The sequence below is a fragment of the Triturus cristatus genome, chromosome 10, assembly GCF_964204655.1.
Source record: "Triturus cristatus chromosome 10, aTriCri1.1, whole genome shotgun sequence".
Taxonomy (NCBI): Eukaryota; Metazoa; Chordata; class Amphibia; order Caudata; family Salamandridae; genus Triturus; species Triturus cristatus.
In genome coordinates this window covers 498,019,160-498,037,050 of record NC_140593.1, presented here as the reverse complement: position 1 = coordinate 498,037,050, position 17,891 = coordinate 498,019,160, and the positions used below count along the sequence as shown (strand labels likewise).

The following is a 17,891-nucleotide window of genomic DNA, read 5'->3' as shown; positions in this document are numbered from 1 at the left end:
GGTGATAAAAAAGTATTTAAAAAAAATGTAATTAATGAAATGACACACTGAATTTGAAAAATATAGAAATCCAATCAAAATCATTAAACATGATATCTTCAGAGATAAGTTATAGATAGGAATTAGCATTTAAAAAACCTTTGAAATTCACTGAAAAAACCATAGGTTTCAGGCCTGATATAGTTAGGAATTAGCATTTAAAAAACCTTTGAAATTCACTGAAAAAAACATAGGTTTCATGCACGTTATAGTTAGGAATTGGCATTTAAAAAACCTCTGAAATTCACTGAAAAAACCAAAGGTTTCAGGGGCGTTATAGTTAGGAATTGGCATTTAAAAAACCTTAGAAATTCACTGAAAAAAACATAGGTTTCAGGGGTGTTATAGTTAGCTGGACATTTCCCTCGTACAAAACCCTAGAAATTCCCCTGTTATAGTTAGTTCAGCTAACTATAACTCGCGCCCCCGCAATGCACTGCTGATGACATCACATATTACATCACTCATGACATGGTCAGTGACATCACTGATGACATCTCAAATGACATCACTGATGACATCACTAATGACGTCATCCATGTGATAAATTAGTGCATCTTCTCACCCCCTAATATAACCTTTGATACACCGACTAAAAATTTCAGATGGCCATTTTGACAACCATAGATACTCCAATACCAATAACTACTCACACACTCATTGACTCTTAGGTCTACATACATCTCCACTCACTCACCTGTACAGTCACTCATACTTACAGTCACTCTGTGCATTTATACACCTATATAGACACTCACACTCCGCCAATCATCCATTGAGGTACTGACACATCTAGTCAGTCATGCAAATAATTAATCACAGTAAAATGTACTCACCTATACAGCTAAAAACACTCAAGTTCACTTACTCATAAAAATACTAACACATTCTGACGCTCTGTGTCTTCCTGCAGAAAAACATACAGCACATGACACAGATATCCTTGCACTATGGCGCATACAGCCACTCCCAAAATCACACACTCTCACATATAGATAGTTATATACTCTTACACACATATGCACTGCGTTTCACATATGTAGTTAGTGACACATGTATAGCTGAGATATACATTCAATCACTAACACACCCATACACACACTCACCCAAGCATACAGTCCATCACAGATGCACTTTAAAATCATGCACCCACTGAATCACCCACTCACACATCTAGTCACAGAGTCACACACACCCTACCCACACAAACACTCAGGCACCCATACAGATACTCAGACAACCAATCAATAACCCATATAGACACTCATATAGCTATTCACAAAACCATGCAGCCACTTATACACCAACACACAGACACATACAGACATTCACACAGTTTAGTCTCTAGTCTGCAGTAAGATACATTTAATGACTCACTTATAGAGTCAGTTACACACCTAGAAAATCATCCATTCGCACACTTGTACACCCACTTATTTTTCAACAGGCCTTTCCCTTTATATATTAAACATATTAAAACTGTTCAGAAACACATACTCAATGGATGATGTCATCAGTGATGTCATCAGTGATGTCATTTGATATGTCATCAGTGATGTCATCAGTGATGTCACTGCCCATGTCATGAGTGATGTAATATGTGACATCATCAGCAGTGCATTGCGGGGGCGCGAGTTATAGTTAGCTGAACTAACTATAACAGGGGAATTTCTAGGGTTTTGTACAAGGGAAATGTCCAGCTAACTATAACACCCCTGAAACCTATGGTTTTTTCAGTGAATTTCTAAGGTTTTTTAAATGCCAATTCCTAACTATAACGCCCCTGAAACCTTTGGTTTTTTCAGTGAATATATATATGCTTGTGTTTTTATATGAGTATATGTTTATATGTTTATATATATTTAAAGTAATTTACATTGTATTGTTTTATGTTAAAATATTTCATATTTACAATTTTATACTTCATATATATAATAAAAATCGATATTTTTGTATTATGTTTAATGATATTAGTGTGAAACTTTTTTTATTTTTTTCTATTTACTATTATAAGCATAGGGAAACGATATTTTTGTAATCTATATTTTTGACACAATATTTCTGTATCACGATATTGTTGTGATCGATATTCTGTCATTGATTCATAAAAATGCACTGCAGATGCATTTTGTTTCATCAGAATATACCTGTGGTCAGACAGGTCAAGTCACTAAAATACCGGTGATAAACATGGTCAAGTATTGTAAGCACTAAATTTGATACATTCTATGTTTCTATGTTGTTTAACACGACACCAATTTCAATGTGATCCTAATTTATTATGCTCATTTGTAATGTAAAGTCTCCTCATGCAGATAGTGCCAGGTGTGTTTCATAAATTGCTTAATAAATGAATAAATATACATTAGGCTACAAAATATGACACAGTTGCCAATGTGTCTTCCTTTGTTTCAAAGACATTTTGAAATAATCTTTAGCAATTGCTTCTCATAATGTTTTTTAAGAAGTCAAACTTCATTAGCACTGCACGTGGGCATATCCTGCCAGAATATAACATGCTAAAGCAAGTGAAACACCTCTGTTAGGTAAGCACAACAGTACACTTTTGCGTAATTGCCACAGAAGATATTTACCAATGATTGCCCCATGCCTCGGCAGTCCGGCGAGTTGGAATAAAAAGTGTTGTCCTTCACTAAAATAACGATTGCTTTTATGATGAAAGAGAGGAACAAATTTAGATGGATGTAATTCCTTGTGCAGTGGAGTTTTCTAAAGAGAGAAACAGAAAACACAAGAATATGTTTTAGTGACAGGAAAAATGCTTTACTTCTTACTCTCTTATTGTCAAGTTTTTAATCAATGGTGCAACACTGTAGGCATTCAAACCACAATTTCTTGCTTCGGTCTACTCAAGTTGTTGCTCAGTGTTTGCTACAGCTAAATAAATTAGTTATTCACATTGAAGATATATGTTAATGATGAATACATATGGAGATTATACTCTGTAACGTTAAATTTTTGGGCTATTTGCTGCTAAGGCTCTCTTTTTGAGTTTCCCATAATTCTATTCTAAACAAATAACAGTTGCAAATTACAGTACAAATAAACCATTAATTGGCTAGCACAGTGTGAGAACATGAGGTAGGGAACCAAGGTATTTGTTCACAGCTGGTGATGGTGGACTAGCAACTTCCAGGCAAAGCTATGCCTTATTCTCTGTGGCTTGGGTGGATGCCTCTCCCATCCCCAGCAGTAAATCTACCCCTGTCTCCTCGCTTTAGTTGCTCCTCAGGACCCAAACAGGCCATCAATGTCCATATAGATAGATGGATGGCAGTGCCACAGAGGACTTTGTGGATAGCCTTGATGGTGGCAAAATAACCATAACACGCTGGCCTGTGCACAAGAGGAGCCTTGCCAGTGTTTCCTCCTATCCTCTGCACCAGAGCTCTCCTGACCCAGTGACCGACATCAGCCAGGTGGTCAGTGGAGCACATGCACCAAATGAGCTGGGCTATTGAGTACCTCGTGGTTGCTAGGGTGATTGGATGCCCTCCTACATTGGATCTCTCCCTCGATTGAGACTGTTCATCATCATTCCCTGGGGAAGTGGGCTCTGCTGTGCTGCTTGTGGCAGGAAAATGCTTAGAGTAGTTTGCGGAAATGGCACTAGATTGGGCAGTGTCAGTTTCAATTGTTTCTGAATTTAGGGCCTGATTAAGAGTTTGGCGGATAAGAAACTCTGTCATAAACCTGACGGATATCCTGTCCGCTGTATTACAAGTTCCATAGGATATAATGGAATTGTAATGTGGCAGACGGGATATCAATCACGTTTGTGACCGAGTAACCCTGTCCACCAAACTCAGGCCCTTACTCTGTGATGAGTTATAACGTCTCAAGTCACCTTTAATAATGAAATGGCATTACTGCTAAATTGTAATAACTTATTGCAGTTGATCTGTGATATCATGATGTCTGGTGCCAGAGCCAGCAGCCAAATTGAAAGGAGGTCAAAGAGCATAAGTACAGTTGCATTTCAAACAATGGCCTTCTCATTCTTCTCATCTGCTGTTCTAAAATAAACAATGAGCAGCAGAAAGGAGATATTTATAGCAACATTCTTATTTTCTTAAAGCTATAGGTTATTTTTGGAAAGATAGAGTTTCTCTGTATGCTTCTTCAGATTCTGAGCTACAGCATTGTTTTTATCATACATGCATTAAACAAATTTTTATACCTTTTTGGAAAACAGTATGAACTGCTTTTTGGTGTGGTTAATTTTCTTCTTCGGATTCTGCATTGGGGCTTCATGTATGCAACCATACTCTATCTTTTATATGAAAGAGTTTTGTGGAAACTGTGATGGTATGACCAAGTGTTAAGTCCAATGGCAATATAGGGGCCCTCAGTCTTTTGCATTGTTCCTTTTTATGGCCACATAACTCCTTAGTAATTTCCAATATCCTAATAATGTACAATGAGGGGTATTTTATCCCATATAAAATAAGTAACAATTTTAATTTTTACTTAACCTTAAAAGAATGTGCACAATTCTGTACTCGGGCAAATAGTAATCTTCCTGTAAGATTCTCCATTAGTACTTTTTGGGGAGATAGTTGCATCAGAAGTATACTTACAGAAAAATCTGTTTAAAAATCTGCCATGTTTCTAGAATACATTATAGCATGTTATGGCCTGCATTTATTTTTTCTTTAATTTAACAAATTATCACTTTTCTTAAACTTTATTGGGTATGAATATACATGTGGAGAAAAGTCTATGTTTTGCTGACTAAAACTCAACTCCGTTGTATGTTGTAAAATAAAGTAACTGAAAATATTTCCGCCTATCAATATTTGTGGATTTGTCCATGGAAATGATAATACCTATTTTGTTAAGGAAAAAAAACTATCTTCTTCACTCGCCCATTAAGGACATATTCAGGGCCACTAAGGCCTGAGAACCTCTGTGGTCATTTGCTTTTTAGGACTGGCAGCGAAATAGCTTTGGATGTGTTACCAGTATCATTAAGTTTAAAAATATCGTAAGTAAAATGTGCATACATATATACATACATAGAGGGGCTTTTCATCAAAATGTATCTTCAACGATCATTCACTTTTTGCTTCCCCCAGTTTAGCCTAAATCATGGGACATTGGGTAAGACCACTTCAACTATTGGCACTCTTACACTGTGAGTGTAGAGACATTCCACTGAAAAAATAAGTGTTCCTCAGCTCAAGGCTGGGTGGCCAATACTTTGCATTGTCAATGTTTTTATCTTTTCATTTGTTATCCTTTTATTACCTTTTACCTTTTAAGTTATTCTTGTGTGCTTAAATATGTATGTTTTTAGGTTGCAGCAATTCAAAGTTACAAGTACCTTCTCTTAACAACAATTTTTTGATGAGCATAATACATTAAAAGGATTTCTAAATATGTTCTAAAACATCCACCTTTTAGAAAGCATTCACCTCCAAAAATATATGCAATCTTTTTACTTAGAATTTTTTATGGCAAGCTTATGGCTGTCACATGTACTCAGCCATATGTTTTCTTGTTTGAACTGCAGATTTTGTAATTTACGACTCTGGGCCTCATTATGATGTTGGGCGGAAAGCCATCCGACAGCTCGTTTGAGGCTTCCCGCCCGACATCGGAGGTTTCCGTCCAACTGCGGTATTACAATACTGGCGATCGGAGGGAAGCCCATGGAGGAATACCTGCTCCACTGAAGTAACTGTAAATGCTTCATCTGTTCATTGTTTTCAGATTTCAAGGGTTACAGCATACTGTTATTTCATGCAAACCCCCTAGTTTGCTCTATTGGTTGAATCAACTTCCCCATAAGAAGTCTTTAATACGCCGGATTTTCAGGATGATAGGGAACTATCTAAATGAGTTCTAGTTAGATTAATTACAGGCTCATTTGCTAACCAGAAAATCTAATTTAGATCTGTCCCTGCCTGGAGTACCTTTCACACCTGACCATTAAAGGTAGCAAACTGCAAATATTTTGAACTTTAATCATTTGATGGATCGTAGCATGGTTATTTAGTTTACATTATAGAAGATGGCTAGTGAATGCTTTAGTAACTAGGAAGGCAGGAATAGCAACACCATTCTAGCCATCTGAATTACAAAACAGCCAAAGATACATAATAATGGTGATAGATTATAGTATGAGGAATACAGTGAGAAACAGAGCCAAAGCTGAGAGTGTTTTCTTTAATCATTTAGTGACATTGCATAAAGAAAATCTAGTAGTACAGGAGATAGAGGCAAGAATTCATTGTAACATTGATATCTGAACAAAAGGCAGTAAATCAAAAATAGGAAGGTTTTAGTCAAGAAGATAACAAGGCTCTTCCTGAAAAGGAGGGGGTCAACAGACTTCTAATAAGCTAACCTCTGAAATGTACAAGGTTTGTAATAGAAGCTCTGTCAATGGTACCGTACTGATTTTCTAGTACATCAATTTATTGATTTTCATACCTGGTAAAAGCACTCAGATGAGTGAAGCTAGTATGGTAAGGTGGACACTGTGACTTCCAACTGCACTTCTGGGCAACTGAGCTAAAGGATGTTCATTCTAGAGTTACTGATGTGGAAAGCGTGTTCAACTACAAAATTCTTAAGGCTATGACAAACCCAAAATACACCTCATCCAAGCAGTGTATTGAAATTAAACACACAGCCTCGTAATCCTACCAGCAGGTTTAATGTGAGGTCACAAAAAAAGAGTGTCCCATATTCTGTATACTACCTACCACTGTAGGTTTCGCCATGCTCACCTGAAGCTTTGGAGCATAGACCTATGGCCTGATTTAGATCTTGGTGGTAATAGTCCCACTGTTACTTTTTGGTCAGATTCCCCGTAAGCCTACTAGTCGGTCCGCCCTCTCTATTTAGATGCTGGCGGGTCCTTGGATGAAAGACCATCAGAGTGCCACCATCTCCATCAGAATTTCTCAACCGTGATGAAGGTGCCATAGGGAAAAGCGGTGTCGGAGGGAGTAGAGCCACTTTGTCCACCGGGCCAATCACGATGGAACCTTCCTGCAGACGCAACTGTGGCGACAAAACCTCCACACTTGAGTTGATGGATTGGAAGGGATATAAGGCAAAACCCCACCTTTTCTCACTTTCACATTTCCTTTTCCCCCATGACCCGATCTTCCAAGTCCTGGCTCTGCTGCTGCTGCTTGAGGATGAAGAAAATCAACCCTGTCGTGGCCCGGAATTGAAGGTAAGCTCCTTATTTATCTGTTACCTTTTGACTTGTCAGTTTACATTTGGTCTGGACTCGTGCATTTTTAAATCTCTCTCACAAGCAATAGCATACCAATCTACAATGCATATGTGTGTAACGTTGATGTTTAAGAAATTTAAAGAAACTCACCTGTATGATTACATTGTATTTTAAATTTGGTGCAAGCTGCCTTCAACAAAATGGACACTTACACAAAAAGGACATCAATCAAAAAGTGACCATACAGATGTATTTAAATAAACTGTGTAAATTGTCAAATGAAAAACTTACACATCATTGGGATAAATGAAATGTAATATTATGTAGAAATTGAACTAGACAAGGTGTAATGTTGACTTTTAACATAGTTATCCATGTAACATGTCCCCTTGCCAAGTGCAATTCCTGTATTTTACCAAATTTCAATTGTCACATATTGTTTTAAGGTGTAATGCGAATGTGTTTATTCTTGTCACTTATCGAGTTGAAACAAACAGCATCTATTTGTTGGTGCAAGTGTCCATTATCATGCTGAATGATTGCACCTATTTTCAAATTACCATCACTTACTATTTTTACCAGTGCATGCACTTAACAAAGAAGACATTAAAAAAACAGTTGTATTTCCTGCCATAATGGTAAATAAAAATATGTACTTCACGTTTTAGTCATAAACATTTCTAGAAATCAAACAATTGCAAATGAGAATTAATGTCAGGACAAACTTGGTGAAATGAAAAATCTTGATTTATTCATCTTATTAGATACTTCTCTCATTGCTCAAGTTTCACGAATAATATATACAAATGACAATAGTCAGATTGCACTGTTGTGTGTCTTGTTGGTAGATTGCCACCTATATAACTAGCAAGGGGAACCTCCACAGGAAGGGGCATCTAGTGGGCACACAGCAGGCACCCTAATGATCTTTCCTGGGAGGGCTGGGCTTGGGAAGGGTGGGTTTGGATATGGAAAGGGTCAAAGCCAGAGCAAATAAATGATCAGAACGAGGAGAAAAGTAAGAATAGGTGGGAGAGGATTGGGTTTGGGAGGTGGAGGGAGCTGCAGTGGGTGATGTGCATGTGTATGTCTGTAGTGCAGTTGCATGTGGGTCTGGTGTGTGTTTTGTATGTTTGGGTGTGCTTTTTGGCAGTGAGTGTGTGCATTTGGTTTTGGTTGTTGTGGGTGTAGGTATGGTTTTGGGTGAGTGTGTATGTTTAGTTGAGTGTGCTGTTGAGATGGTTAGTATGAGTGTGGTGCTTGTGGGTGTGGTGGTGGTTGTAGTGCTTGTGGGTGTGCTGGTGGTTGTTGGTGTGCTGTGCTTTTGGGTGTGCTTGTGTTTGTGTGGTGGGGCAGTTGTGTTGTCGGTGGGTGTACTGGTGGTTGTGATGGAGAGTGTGTGGGGTGGGTTGTGGTGGTGGTAGAAAGTGTGCTGTTGTTGGGTGTGGTGGTGATTGTGGTGGTTGTGGGTGTGGTGGTAGTTGTGGTATGTGTGTGTGTGTGTAGTGTCAATAGTGTCTGTATATTGTGTGTGTGTGTTTTCTTGTGTTTCTTTGCGTGTTTTTGTTTATGTGTGTGTGAGTGTGCTGCTTGTGTGTGTGTTGGAGTGGGTGGCTATAAAGCCTTGAGGGTGCTTGGGATAAGGGTGGGAGTTTGGAATTGGGATGAGGAAGGGACCTGAGTTAGGGCATAGGTTGGGCTGGTTGGAAGGCTGCGGTCAGTGAAGAGGCTAGTCCTGTAAATAATCTCTGCAGCTTCGATTTAGCACTATGAATGCCTTCCAGGTATGCTACCATTTGTTGCGTATGGCAACTCAGGCCCTGAATGGCATTTAGGAGTGAAGCCTGGCCTACAGAGATGCTGCATAGGTGGTCAATAGCCTCCTCACTTAGTGCAGCTGAGGGGACAGGGACAGGGGGTGAGGTGCCTTTGGTGAAAGAGACCCCAGCCCTTTTAGGGGGTTAGGTATAGCCAACTGGGGGGAGCAAGAGGGATGGTGGAGATGGGTCCCTGGGTGGCAGACAAAATGCAGGTGGTACAGTTCCTGTAGGGTCTGCCACCACTAGGGACTGCAGGATAGTGTAGGCCTTAGAAGATGATGATAATGAGCTGATGGCCTCCATTGTAGTCCTCTCACTCTCTGTGCCACTGTGTCCAATGGTGTCTGTGGTCTCAGCACCCGAAACACAGTGGCGAGCTGCTCCTCCGCCTTCATGACCATTGTCCCCTTTGTCTGCTCCTGAAGATGCTGAAAATACATATACAATAACGTTATTCTATCTCTGTAAATAGAGCAGATCATTCATTTTTTTCTCAAAACATTTTTACAGTTATCAAAATTCACCTGCTTCATTCATTTTTATCATCATCTCCTGCATTGTAGGGAACATCTTCGGAAACCATTTGTTCACAGGTTTGTAATTTCCCCTTATAGCTCCTATATAATTTATGATCTTTTCCATTCACCTTTGAAAATTCTGTCTCGGAACTGTTTAACACTTCTGAATGGTTCAGATTTGTTGTACTGAATAGTGCGCTTAAGTCACAAAATATCTTTCAAAGCCAAACTACCTTTGTACTTTAGGCACAAATTGGTATAACATCACAGTAAATATTTCATGCATTAATTCATATATAATATACCAATGAAAAAATATAAAGCAAATCACAATATGTGACAAAATAAACCTTGATGTATTTCTACAAATTCTTTGTGAGTCTTGAGTTGAGCATTATTTTGAGTTTTCCAGATGTATACGAAACATTACATCTGCCAAGTCCCTTTAAGTCTCCACTTTGTTCATCATTGATCTATCATCTGGATATAAGAATGGAAATATAAAAATATAAAAAATGTTGTGTAGTATGTCACCAATGAGTACACATTCATGTCTATTTTATCAACAAATGTATGTGTATCAACATTTTTTTTAAAACAGACTGGCACACATGCATATTTGTTAAGCCGTAAGACGTCATGCAAATATGTCACTTTTAACATTAGTTAAAATGTATTTTTGATGCAAAACATATATGTGATATGTTCATAATCAATAATGTAGCCATTTAATTTGATGTTTCTAGTTCTTTTGGCTCACATGTGCACTATCTATTGTTTGTCTATAATACCATATCAACAATGTGACATTTGGAACATCCACTGTATCATAAGTGCACTTTATGATATGTCACCTGTAATAGGGCTAATAACATCATTCACAATAGTGAAAGAGCATGACACCTGACACAATTGTAACTGGTGGCCTGTTTGGTACAACTGTCCCTTATAACATCACAGATAATCATGTATATTTGTTATTTAGGCAGGCATGTAACTGCTCAAAACAGTCCTTTGGGAGTGATTAGAAATCTGGTGTTATCAATTTTCCACAATTTAATAAGCAAAACACATTATCATACACCTTTTGCAAAACTTACACCTTCAAAGCCTCTTCTTGTGCATTGGAAATGTGTCAACGTTAATGTTGATGCCGTAATTCATTGCTGTATCAAAACATAGTTTTGACATGTTAAACTCAAACAAGAACTTACCCCCTTGATGCTGCTGTTGGGCTCTCAACTGACCATTAAGCGCCGGATAGGCCACTGGAAGTATACGGTCCATTAGCGGAGTCAGGGTGCAGCACACATCCTTCCCATGTTGGGAGGTCTGCTTGAGCTGGACTTCAGAGGACTTTTTGGTCCAGCATCATAGGTCCTACCACCTCTTGCGACAGTGTATGCTGCGCCACTTGTAGACCCCCAGGGTTCGCATCTTCTTGGTGATGGCCTTCCATATGGTCTTCTTCTGATGGGCGTTGACCTGTATAGATACAAGAAATGAAAGAAACAAAATTTGTTTAGTGACTTTTTGTTTGTCTGTATTGATGTAATGCAAGTTTCAGAAATCAATCACAAGCATTGGTCAAAAGTTACAACACAATATTTTGTTTTCTCATTCTGATAAAAAAATCTAAAGCACAATCGTAGTAACCTGTTGAGTACCCTTATCCCTTGTCATCTCCTATATATACATATATATGTGTGTATATATATATATATATATATATATATATATATATATATATATATATATATATATATATATATATATATATATATATATATTATCTACTGGCGGTCGCCAGTAGATAGTTATAGTTACAACCTAGTTTCCATAGGAAATCTCAAAATTCTATTTTGAATAACTTTGGCGCCGGTTGACGAATCCTCGCGAAATTTTCAAAACTAATGGGGCGCTCCGTTCAGCTCCTACCCTGAAAGTCTCGGGGTGATTCATCAAACGGGGGCCGAAAAAAAGGGGGGGGGTCCCAAAACGAATTTTCCCCATGCATTTTTCCATAGGACCTTTAGTCGCAGCTACAGCCCGAACGGCTGAACAGAATTACGTGAAATTTGGCAGAGAGGTAGCCATAAGGTCAAGGAAGTGCCTTTTGCAGGTCTGGAGTAAATCTGTTCAGTATTTCCTGAGAAAATAGCATTTAAAAGCATATCAATATCTATACGCGCGCAGGGTGCGCGCACGGTGAAAAACCTGAAAAAAAAAAAAATAATACATAACTTAGCATTTAAAAGAACGTACAAATTCACTGAAAAAACCATAGGTTTCACACATGTTATAGTTACGAATTAGCATTTAAAAAACCTTGCAAATTCACTTAAAAAACCATAGGTTTCACACATTTTATAGTTAGCTGGACATTTCACTCTTAAAAAACCAATGAAATTCCCCCGTTATAGTTAGTGCAGGCAACTATAACTCACGCGACCGCAATCCTCTGCTGATGACGTCAGATATTACATCACTGATGACATATGTGTCTTTATGAAAAATAAAGATTTGTAATATATGTATAGCTAAAGATTAATGGAAGAAGACATGGGTAAATAAGTGTCTAAATACAGTGATGTAATATCTGACGTCATCAGCAGAGGATTGCGGTCGCGTGAGTTATAGTTGCCTGCACTAACTATAACGGGGGAATTTCATTGTTTTCTTACGAGTGAAATGTCCAGCTAACTATAACATGTGTGAAAACTATGGTTGTTTAAGTGAATTTGCAAGGTTTTTTAAATGCTAATTCGTAACTATAACGTGTGTGAAACCTATGGTTTTTTCAGTGAATATATATATAGATATAGATATATATATATATATATATATATTCACTGAAAAAACCATAGGTTTCACACATGTTATAGTTAGCTGGACATTTTACTGATAAAAAACCAATGAAATTCCCCCGTTATAGTTACTGTAGGCAACTATAACTCACGCGACCGCAATCCTCTGCTGATGCTAATACTGTATTTAGACACTTATTTGCCCATATCTTCTTCCATTAAATTTTAGCTATACATATATTACAAATATTTTTTTTTCATAAAGACACATATGTCATCAGCAGAGGATTACGGTCGCGTGAGTTATAGTTGCCTACAGTAACTATAACGGGGGAATTTCATTGGTTTTTTATCAGTAAAATGTCCAGCTAACTATAACATGTGTGAAACCTATGGTTTTTTCAGTGAATTAGCAAGGTTTTTTAAATGCTATTTCCTAACTATAACGTGTGTGAAACCTATGGTTTTTTCAGTGAATTTGTACGGTTTTTTAAATGCTAAGTTACTTTACGCCATTTGTGGTGTGCGCGCCCACTTAACGCAGTTCGTTCCGTGCACGGTTTTTATCAACTTTAATAAGCCCTGTACATTTGGTGGCCTTCGGCCACCAAAAGCACAGGGGGTGAGGTCAATGTGGATAGTGTTTTTTTTATTTCGATTTTATAATTTCATGTTGCCAAAATTACGTTTTTTTTCTCTATTAATAAGCCCTGCACATTTGGTGGCCTGCGGCCACCAAAAGCACAGGGGGTGGGGTAAGTGTGGATAGTGTTTTTTTTATTTTTATTTTTTTACCGTAAGCGTACGGTAAGCTTACGGTAAGCGTACGGTAAGCGTACGGTAAGCGTACCCCGCGAAATTGCCGAAAAAAAAATAAAACCGTTTTTGCTCTTGGGGGATGTTTGGGGACTCCCTCAACATGACTATGTGGGAGGGAGTTGTCAAAACAGCCCCGTAACATGTTTTTGGCCATCATGTTTGATAAACAACACTCAGTGCGAGAGACAAAATGGCGGACGCCGCTTCCTGGTTTCGGCCGATTCGAATGTTTACTAAGATCTAAGAGCCAATCAGAATCGCGCTCGCGCACGCCACCGTAAGCTTACGGTAAGCGTACGGTAAGCGTACGGTAAGCGTACCGTAAGCGGGCTCAGATATATATATTGATTTAAAGGCTATTTTCTCAGAATCTACTGAACAGATTTACACCAAACCTACAAAAGGCACTTCCTTGACCTAGGGACTACCTCTCTGCCAAATTTCTAGTAATTCTGTTCAGCCGTTCGGGCTGTAGCTCGTTCTAAAGGTCCTATGGAAAAATGCATGGGAAAAACGCGTTTTGGGACCCCCCTTTTATCTCAGCCCCCGCTTGACGAATCCCCCCGAGACTTTCAGGGTAGGAGCGGAGCGTAGCGCCCCACCTATTTTGAGAAATTCGCGAGGATTCGTCGACCGGCGCCAAAGTTATTCAAAATAGAATGTTGAGGTTTTCCTATGGAAACGTGGTCCTAACTATAACTACCTACTGGCGACCGCCAGTAGGTAATATATATATATATATATATATATATATATATATATATATATATATATATATATATATATATACATATACACACACACCAAATACAATATAGGGCATCAAACACAACTTGTACTAATGTTGTGGTGTTGTCTAAATATTTGTTTAAAAATCCACGCCATAATGTTAAATAGAACAGAAAGTTCACATCAATCACTACACTTCACTCAGGAACTAAAAGGAACATTCTAGCCTGTGTTTTAAAAAACAAGTCAGTCAGAATAACATTTTTATTTTAAAGATATACCTGTTGCTCTGCTGAGCCATAGAGTTGACTGTACAGGGACAGGACTTCCGTAGCAAGAAACTCCAGCTCCTCTGTTTAAGGCGGGGGCTCGTACACCTGTTCTTCCTGGCATCATGGCTCCCAGAGGTCTGAAACAGCAGCAAAAGTTGAGGATGCGTTGTTGACTGCAGCGTTAGGAGGAAAGTGACCTTTTTTTTAAATGCCGCATACATGTACCCTATGGACCGATTGTTAATGGTGATGGACACATCCATGGGCTGTCGTACGTTGCTTTCACAAATGTTAGCCTATGGCTGGGTCTGTTGTGGAGTTTTCACACCCACTAGGCGGTCAACTTATGCCGCTAATTCCAAATGTTCTGATGGCGAGGTTAGGTTGCTGCCATTTTAGATTGTGAAATAGTTTGTATGTTAATGTTGAGCGAGTCACCACCACTCAAAATGATGGCTACTTTGTTTAAATGTAGAAAATGCTAATGTTGTTCCTTTGTTTTTACAAACAAATGTAATGTACTGCCTTAATATGGTTTGGTGCAATATTAGCACGGCGTTGTTTCTATCGCTGTTGACGGTCTTTTTGCAGAGAAATTAAAAAAAATATATGAGAATGTGTAAATTACACATTTACAAAATATTATCTACACATTAAAAAATTAATAATTTAAGCATGTAATAAATGTAAATTACAATCAATATGTATAGTAAACATGATAAGGTTCTGCATAATTATGTATAGACAACTTATATGTATTGAAAACTAGATGAAATGTGTGGTTTAATTTTAAACTGTGTAAGCAAACATTTACAACATTTGTTTTATTTTAAATGCAGGCATATGACCCAGGGAGAGTGAGAAGAAGACAGCCTCACGTGTTCAGATCATTTCCAGACCATACCACTGTGGAAGAATGGGACATTATCAAAAAAATCAGATAGAATAGGCAAACAATTTTTGATTTATGGCATCAGCTGCAGCCAGAGCTTCTGCATCACAAAAGTAATCCCACATCAATAACACCAAAAGCCAGAATAATGGCAGTACTCCATTCTGTGGCCAAAGGATCATTCCGAGCGCCATCGCAGTATCTGATGGAATGTCACAACCAACTTTCAGCGGTATGCTACAAGAAGTTATTTCTTCAATGATGAGACACATCAACAGATTCCTAGAAAAGAGGAATTTGCCAATTTGAAGGGTGAATTTTATGCCTTGGGCCACCTACCACATGTATTTGGAGCAGTTGATGGTACACATATTGCCTTAGTGCCACCACATGCAAGAGAACAAGTGTATTTAAATCGAATTTCCATTCAATCGATGTGCAAGTTGTCTGCTTACCAGATTTGTACATCACAAGTGTGTGTGTGCATTTTACAGGATCAACCCATGTCATGACTTGGACCTGAGAGGGCCTGGCTTTTTGATAAGTACTATCTGTCATTACATTGTTTGATTAATGTAAAGTGTAATGATCTAAAATTGTGTTACATTTTCTGTTGCCTTCTTTTGTTTTCCATATAGGAGACTCAGCCAGGGGAAGTCCGCTTCAAGTGAGACTTATGGAAGAATACAGAAGCCAGTGTAGCAGGCTGTTTGGCACCTAAAGGCCAGATTTCAATGTCTGGACAAGACTGGTAGAGCCCTCCTCTACTCACTGATAAGGTGTGCAAAATGACCATGGCATGCTGCATGTTACTTAACATAGTCCTGCAACAGAACTTCCCATACAGTGCAGATGAAGAAGACCATGAAAAGCCACCGAGTAAGGATGTTGAAATGCCAAATGAAGATGATTCTGGTCAAGAGGAAGGCATTGACATACGTCAAGATGTCATTGAGAACTTCTTCGAATGAGTGTAAGTACATTTTATTGCATGAAATGTTAAAACAACTTTTAATGTAATGAGTAGGCCTGGGCCAAAATTCCGTTCCGTTCGCGGAAATTGCGATATTTTGGCATTTTCGCGTTCCGCGGAAAGCGCGAAAATGTAAAAATTTCCGCATTCCGCAGCTTAGCGATAATTTTTTTCTTGCTCGCGCTGTAAAACAATACATTCTCGCGCGCGCGCGCGCGATCGCCTTACCTGAATCCCTGCGTTCTCCGACAAGTTTTCTTGACCCGGTCGCGTTCTCCACGAGATGTTGGATTTTGGTAGCCATTTTGCGCTGTCTCGCGAGAGTTTGCGGCCGCATTAAAGTAATTTTTCACGCGATCACGTCATTTGTCGCGCGATCACGTCTTTCTTCTCGCGATCATGCACCGCGCGAGTATGAGAAGATTGAGATCTCGAACATGTCATTCTACATCGCGAGCCAGAGGATGAGGACGCGGGCACGTGAAATCGAACGCGAACAGGAGAAAGAGACCGCGAACACGTCATATCCAACGCGACAGGGACAAAGAAGAGAACGCGATCATATCGTTTTCGACACGCCGGCGGAAGTAATGTGAAGCTCGAGAACTCAACAACGTAAAATTTACAATTTGGAGAGGAATATCGGCTCTAGCAGCATGAAACCATCTGCAAATACTGATTTTGGATGAAAAGAACTCCTTACATTCACATTTGGCTTTCCTTTTTTGTGCAAGGAGTCATTTTTTTACAAGGTGGAGAGAGGGAGGAAGTGACACAGAATCTCCAACTTCCTGTTCCTGTCCAGCAGGCTCCTCCCAGTGCTTTGTCCATCTCCTGCTCATTCTGCCTTTGGATTTGGAGCTGGAAAGATCACTCTTTTTGTCTGCTGCATCATTGCAATTGGATTTCAGGATTTTTGGAATAGGATATTTTACAAGTAAGTGGTTGTTGTGTTTGATTGTGGGCATTGCAGTTGTTGTGTAACTACAATTTATTTTTTAAAATTAATTATCATCATTCCTTTTTTTTTTTTTTTCTTTTTTTTAATTTTGTGGGTTGTAGTTGTAGGCCCGAGCTAGCCATGGGCATGGCCTCATGGGTGTGTGTGTGCATGATGAAGCAACTGTTCCTTTTGTTTTTTGAATATATTTCGTTTTCAAGCACATTTAGGGCATGGATGGCATTGGATTGAGTTGGGGAAGTGTGTTTTTTGGGGTGGCCTTGCTGATGTTGTTGGGCCTGGCCATGTGGCTGGTGGCCATTTTGAGGCCTAGGCCTGCAAGCTTGCCTGGCCTTGTCTGCCAACAGGCCTGCTTTCATCCACTCCTACCAGAGCAGGTAGCCACAGCTTTAGTAATCTACTGTTTTCTGTGTGCTCTGTTGAATTTAGACATCATTTAGGGCATGGATGGCATTGGATTGAGTTGGGGAAGTGTGTTTTTTGGGGTGGCCTTGCTGATGTTGTTGGGCCTGGCCATGTGGCTGGTGGCCATTTTGAGGCCTAGGCCTGCAAGCTTGCCTGGCCTTGTCTGCCAACAGGCCTGCTTTCATCCACTGCTACCAGAGCAGGTAGCCACAGCTTTAGTAATCTACTGTTTTCTGTGTGCTCTGTTGAATTTAGCCATCATTTAGGGCATGGATGGCATTGGATTGAGTTGGGGAAGTGTGTTTTTTGGGGTGGCCTTGCTGATGTTGTTGGGCCTGGCCATGTGGCTGGTGGCCATTTTGAGGCCTAGGCCTGCAAGCTTGCCTAGCCTTGTCTGCCAACAGGCCTGCTTTCATCCACTGCTACCAGAGCAGGTAGCC

At 39.2% G+C, this 17,891-nt stretch overlaps 1 protein-coding gene across 1 annotated transcript in view; it reads right to left on the bottom strand.

Moving 5' to 3' along the window:
• VIPR2 (vasoactive intestinal peptide receptor 2) overlaps nucleotides 1–17,891 on the bottom strand; it is a 961,249-nt gene that overhangs the window by 235,264 nt on the left and 708,094 nt on the right. Inside the window, exon 6 of the mRNA XM_085631945.1 lies at nucleotides 2,634–2,769. Within this exon, the coding sequence (XP_085488071.1) occupies nucleotides 2,634–2,769 (136 nt within the window). The remainder of the gene's footprint in view (nucleotides 1–2,633; nucleotides 2,770–17,891) is intronic.